This window comes from Rattus rattus, chromosome X (assembly GCF_011064425.1).
Source record: "Rattus rattus isolate New Zealand chromosome X, Rrattus_CSIRO_v1, whole genome shotgun sequence".
In the NCBI taxonomy this organism is placed as follows: Eukaryota; Metazoa; Chordata; class Mammalia; order Rodentia; family Muridae; genus Rattus; species Rattus rattus.
The window spans coordinates 98,049,617-98,056,023 of NC_046172.1; the positions used below are offsets into that span (position 1 = coordinate 98,049,617).

Here is a 6,407-nt window from a genome sequence, read left to right on the forward strand (position 1 = left end):
TCTGATGTTTCCAGAAGGTTTGAGTATAAGATCACGGTCTGCCCCCATCCTTTATGCTGATATTTCTTGTCAGGAATCCAATTGATTTTACTGGATGATTACTTGTCCATACCCTTATGATTAAAAATTATGTCTATCTGTCTGTCTGTCGCTGTCTCTCCCTCCTTTTCTCCCTCCCTCCTACCCTCCTCCTTTCTGTTTCTTCTCCCGTCCCTAGCCCAGTGTCATACCCTGAAGATCCATCCTCATCCCTTTCTGTTTACTAACCTTGAAACCCCATTACTGATAGACACACACACACACACACACACACACACACACACACACACACACAAGGCCTTGTGGAAAAAAAGAGAAAAAAAATCAGTTGCTTCTGCTCTTAGATTAGTAGTTGCGTAAAAAGAGAAATTATCCAATCAATCCTCCCAGACTACTGTAGATGTAGTGTATATCATTGTTATTGTAATTGAAATAACAGCATACTAAAAAAAAAAAGAATGACTGATCTTAATGATATTACTAAAGACAAATGCAAAGTTATTCCCTGGCTTAACAAATATTGAGCACCTTTGAGGAGCAAAGACAGTAATAGGGACTACAAATAGAACAAAATGGATTCAGTCCACTCCGGGACATAATCATATCTCTGAAATTTTGTCTCAAAAAATGAAGATTCTCTACTGTTACAGCAATCTGCAGAATGCCATCATTATGTATTGCCCCCAAGACTTTCAGGAGCTTCCTGGGTTTGCCATGAATAGCTTTCAACAAACATCAAGTTTTTTGGTAAAATGACAATGAATGACTGTGCGCTTTTATACAAATCGATGCATGTGCTGTAACGACTCCCACCTTTTTGTTCCCGTAGGAGTTTCAGTTCCTATCCCTGTGATTGGACTGAGGGACGAAAGCAAAGTGTTCGTGAATAACACCACGTGCGTGCTCAATGACCCCAACTTCGTTCTCATCGGGTCCTTCGTGGCATTCTTCATCCCGTTGACGATTATGGTGATCACCTACTTCTTAACGATCTACGTCCTGCGCCGTCAAACTCTGATGTTACTTCGAGGTCACACCGAGGAGGAACTGGCTAATATGAGCCTGAACATTCTGAACTGCTGCTGTAAGAAGAATGGTGGTGAGGAAGAGAATGCTCCGAACCCTAATCCAGATCAGAAACCACGTCGAAAGAAGAAAGAAAAGCGTCCCAGAGGCACCATGCAAGCTATCAACAACGAAAAGAAAGCTTCCAAAGTCCTTGGCATTGTATTCTTTGTGTTTCTGATCATGTGGTGCCCGTTTTTCATCACCAATATCCTGTCGGTTCTTTGTGGGAAGGCCTGTAACCAAAAGCTAATGGAGAAGCTTCTCAATGTGTTTGTGTGGATTGGCTATGTGTGTTCAGGCATCAATCCTCTGGTGTACACTCTCTTTAATAAAATTTACCGAAGGGCTTTCTCTAAATATTTGCGCTGCGATTATAAGCCAGACAAAAAGCCTCCTGTTCGACAGATTCCTAGGGTTGCTGCCACTGCTTTGTCTGGGAGGGAGCTCAATGTTAACATTTATCGGCATACCAATGAACGTGTGGCTAGGAAAGCTAATGACCCTGAGCCTGGCATAGAGATGCAGGTGGAGAACTTAGAGCTGCCAGTCAACCCCTCTAATGTGGTCAAAGGAGAGGATTAGTAGTGTGTAATCAAAGCGAGAGCAGCGCAGACTTCCTACAGGAAAGTTCCTGTAGGAAAGTCACCCCCACCCCCCGTGATTTTCCTGTGGATCATAACTAATGTAAATATTGCTGTGTGACAAAACAGTGTTTTTATAAATAGCTTTGCAACCCTGCACTTTACAATCATGCATTAATAGTGAGATTCGGGGTTCTATATTTACTGTTTATGATAGACGGGGACTAATTTATTTTGATTCCTTGATGCATAATAGTGTTTGTGGTTTTCTCTCCCTCCCTCCCCTATTCCCTCCCTCCCTTGCCCCTTCTTTGCTTTCTTCCTTCCTATCTCGATTCTTTTTGTGAATGAGGAAATGTTGATGTTCATCTCAGGTGGCATTTGCAAGAGACCAGAATGATGCACGGGACAGTGGTGTTATTTCAAACCACACCTAAATGGACAGATTCAATGGCATCTTTTCCGGGTTAACAGTAAATATGTACTTTAGATTCTCGCTCTGCTCATCTACACGCATAAACACAGTAAGATAGGTTCTGCCCATTGTGAAAAATATTCATCAGTGAGTCAGAGTCAGACTTCAACTTTGTTGTTATACATCGGGGTGCAATTGGACATTGTCAGAACGTCGTGTCAGATTTTTGCTGCAATGTCTATCCCCAATCATAGTGGTCTTTTAACATAGCAGCTGGTTAACCAGGACTACAGAAGTGGAAGGATGCGAAAGAGATATACACACCAAACAGCTTTTCACTTCTTAAGGACAATGTTCAAATTCTGATTATTACGACAAACAAACTAAAATTAGTGTCGTCATTCTGGTCCTTAGTAAATACCTAATTCCAAGAGTAAACTGGGAAAGCAAATCCCAGAGTTATTTCCCAATCCAGGATTCAACATCAATTGGATTTTGATCTCAGAATTCTGGAAATTTGTGTGCTACACACAAAGTGAAATTTGCATTTCGAGCCTTATTAAAATATCTTCTTAATTATGGTACCTCTATCTATAGGACCCAATTTGGCAGTCCATTTTTAAGTAAAACTAGTCTGAGAAGGGTAGAGAACCATGACCTTGAAAGTTTTGCTTGATTAAGGACTACTGAATTAGGTCCTTAGAATGTGAAAAAAGTAATTTAAAAAGACGCTTTTATTGAACTCTGGGAAGAATAGAAATACAGAGTTTCCATTTGAATTTTAAACAAAATTTATCTCACTGTCAGATCCTTCCAAGCTCTCTAGTGCAGGAAAAGGCTGCAGCTAAATTGTGACCGTGGAAGCTCCCCATTGTGCTGCAATTATGTACCTGAACTTTAAATCTTTGTTCAAATATAGTGCTGTGTTCCAATTAATGTCAGCCATTGTTTCATTCGTGGGCCTGCTGCTCCCTAAGAATTAAGTACCATTTTAGTGAAATTGAAAACTACGAAAAGTTTTCAAACATTGCTCAAGTCAGATTATTAAGTCTATGCTGTGTACAGAGTATACACCCGTTCCCAGTAACTGTGTTTCCATGTGTGGACATTTGTACACAACTGTGAATAAATTTCTGAAGAATTCATGACACTGTTTCTTATGCCCAAGAGCTGCTTGCACACCTTGGAATGGGACTCTTAGGCTCTTGAAGTCAGCAAGGGAAGGATTTGAATTTCAAAAACTCCTGGAGTGTGTTCTTAACACACAGCATAGATAAATTGAACAGTCTGCCACGGGGGCAGTGGGAGAGCAGCTGTATTTGAGGAAACTCAAGCAGTCTCTATTTGATTTCCAACACTGCCAAATGTCACTCAATTGCTTGAGCATGCCCAAACATGACAGGAAAGTAAAGTCTACCTGCCTTTTAGGTCAGTTGAACTGCATGTTAAAACAATTACCTGAAATTGAATGAGATGACCTACTTTTTAATGAAATGAAAATGACTGAAGAAACACAGCATGCATTGAGCATGAGTTCTGCACATACAGATGGTGATGTGCATGTACGCCATGTATGTTGCATCAATCCACTGATCCGTATCAACGTAAGGCAGAGGAGCTGATATAGAAAGCGCTGGAGAAAACTTCTTCGGCAGTCCCTAAGAGACATTCAGATCTGAAGTATTGTATTAGAGAAAATTGGAAACATCTGATTTCTTTCTTAAGTATCAGGGCAAGCTCATAGCATATGTTTTACAGAGACATAGACTATAAACCATGGAGTTCCAAAAGCACTAGCAATAAGTTGAATGATAATCGCTTATAGCACATTTGTTAATAATTCTTATGTCATCAAGTAGTAGTACGTAATAGTACCCAACACAGCAATTATTCTCAACTTGTGTGCTATTCGTAAGTTCCGTGCAGTTTGGTATGAAATATATCTATATATAAATAACCATTTGGAAATAAATCTTACAGTTCAGTGTTAAATCTACAAACTTTTATAAATGTTTTAAAACAGTCCATGTGACAAATGTAAACGTGGTGAATTTACTGTCAAATCATTTTGATGTGCTATTATATATGTATACTCTTTAAGACATGTGCAACAGACTGCCTTATATTATTATTTCCTGTAATTTTTCTCCTTTGTCAAATGGTACTTTTTGTGAATGGTTGCAAAGTGGTGTCGTATTCCTTATTCCTGTGTGTTACATTCTTCTGAGTTTTGTGAGACTTCCTCTTAATTTATTAAATCTATTAAGTGATGACCTAGTTTGTCATGTGTCTCTTTTTCACCCGTGCACCGTTTCTGGATAAAAATCTACCCCATCAATTGAAAATGCTAGAGGGATTCCCCTTTGTAAGTGAGGCTGAAGCACCCTCATTTGGGTCTTATTTTTTAACTTCTTATGGTCTGTGTGGTGTATCTTGGGTATTCTGGACTTTATGGTTAATATGTACTTATCAATGAGTACACACCATGCATGTCCTTTTGGATCTGGGTTACCTCACTAAGGATGATATTTTCTAGTTCCATTCCTTTGCCTTCAAAATTCATGACGTCCTCATTTTTAATAGCTGAATACTATTACATTGTATAAATGAACCACATTTTCTGTATCTACTCTTTGATTGAGGAACATCTGGTTTGTTTCCAGTTTCTGGGTATTATGACTAAGGCTGCTATAAACAGAGTGGAGCACGTGTCCATGTGGTACGGTTAGGCATCTTTTGGGTATGTGCCCAGGAGCAATATAGCTGTGTCTTCAGGTGGAACTATTTCCATTTTCGCAGTAACCGCCAGATTGATGCTGACCACTACTGGCCCATCCAATGGATGGGTACCAAATCCTGATGCTATTACAGATGCTATGTTGTGCTCGCAGGAACAAGCACATGTGCCTAGCATAGCTGTCCTGTGAGAGGCTCTATCAGCAGCTGACTGACACATGCAGACACTTACAACCAACCATTAGGCTGAGGTCAGGGGACCCCTACGAAAGAGTTAAGGGAAGGACTGAAGGAACTGAAGGGAATGGCAACCCCATAAGAAGACCAACAGTGTCAACTAACCTGGACCCTGAGGAGCTCCCAGAGACTAAGCCACCAACAACAGAGCATACTTAAACTGGTCCAAAGCCCCCAGCATACCTGTAGCAGAGGTCTGACTGCTTTGTCTGGGCCCAGCAGGGTGCACCTAACCCTGTAGAGACTTGATGCCTCAGAAAAGCAGGATGCTGGGGAAAGTCACCCTCTCCAAGGCAAAGGGGAGGTGTGAAGAACTCTGGGAGGGGATTGGGGGCAACATTTGGGATATAAATAGATAAAATAAGAAAAGAAAACATGCTAGTGGGTAGGGAAGGGAGAAGGATCTAGAAGGAATTGGGGGAGGGAAAGAACACAATCAAAATATCTTTAAATTTTTAAAAATTATATAATTAAAAAGTAAATCATCACCATCATTTTTTCACCAGACTCAATACTCCCCAAGGACAGACAGGACCATCTACTTTTTTTTTATTTTGAGACAGAGTTTCTGGCTATCCTGAAACTTACTCTGTAGATGTTGTCCTCTAACTCGGAGATATTCCCAGCATGGACCATCTATCTTATTGATAGTTTTGTCTTCAGAATGTCGAGGCTAATGTACTTTCAACAGATACACACAGACACTCAGAAATCAGTTGCTAGGTTGTCTTTCACCATGGCTAAATGAGTTGTAAGAACTCCCCATTCTTTAGTTACGTCATCTTGACGTATGGCACCTTTACCTTCGCTTTGCTTCTCAACTCAGATGACTTAGGCAGACACCTTTGAAATTATCAGAGGCAGCATACAGTCCAACTCTATTTCTTATACCTGAAGCCAAGGCTGACGAAATGCATTGTCCTTTTCTTTCAACATACATAATTTACAGGTGATGGGAAACCCAAAAGGATGCCGGTCTGCTTCATTTCTTTTTCAAGATGAATAGGTTGGTTCACAAAATGGGACAGCCATCAGAATCAGCAGAGATACTGCTATGCATAGACAGAATAATTAATTTATTTATTCAAGTCTTCCTAAGATGACTAGGTTGGTAGAGAACATGCTATCTAGCACAAGCTGGCCCTATGCTCATAATCTTTTTCTTCTTCTTTTTTTTTTCTTTTTTTGGAGCTGGGGACCGAACCCAGGGCCTTGCGTTTGCTAGGCAAGCGCTCCACCACTGAGCTAAATCCCCAACCCCAATCTTTTTCTTTATCACCTGAGTTATGTTTATAGGAATTCACCACCATGCCAGGCATCAGACTTGCTTT

The 6,407-nt window shown here is 40.4% G+C and overlaps 1 protein-coding gene across 1 annotated transcript; it reads left to right on the top strand.

The window, feature by feature from the left end:
• The first annotated feature begins 513 nt into the window (after positions 1-513).
• On the top strand, positions 514-1,699 carry Htr2c (5-hydroxytryptamine receptor 2C). Its single transcript, XM_032890123.1, is given in 2 exon segments — positions 514-1,674; positions 1,676-1,699. Coding segments are annotated over 2 exon segments (897 nt in total). The 5' UTR covers positions 514-801.
• The last annotated feature ends 4,708 nt before the right edge of the window (positions 1,700-6,407 follow it).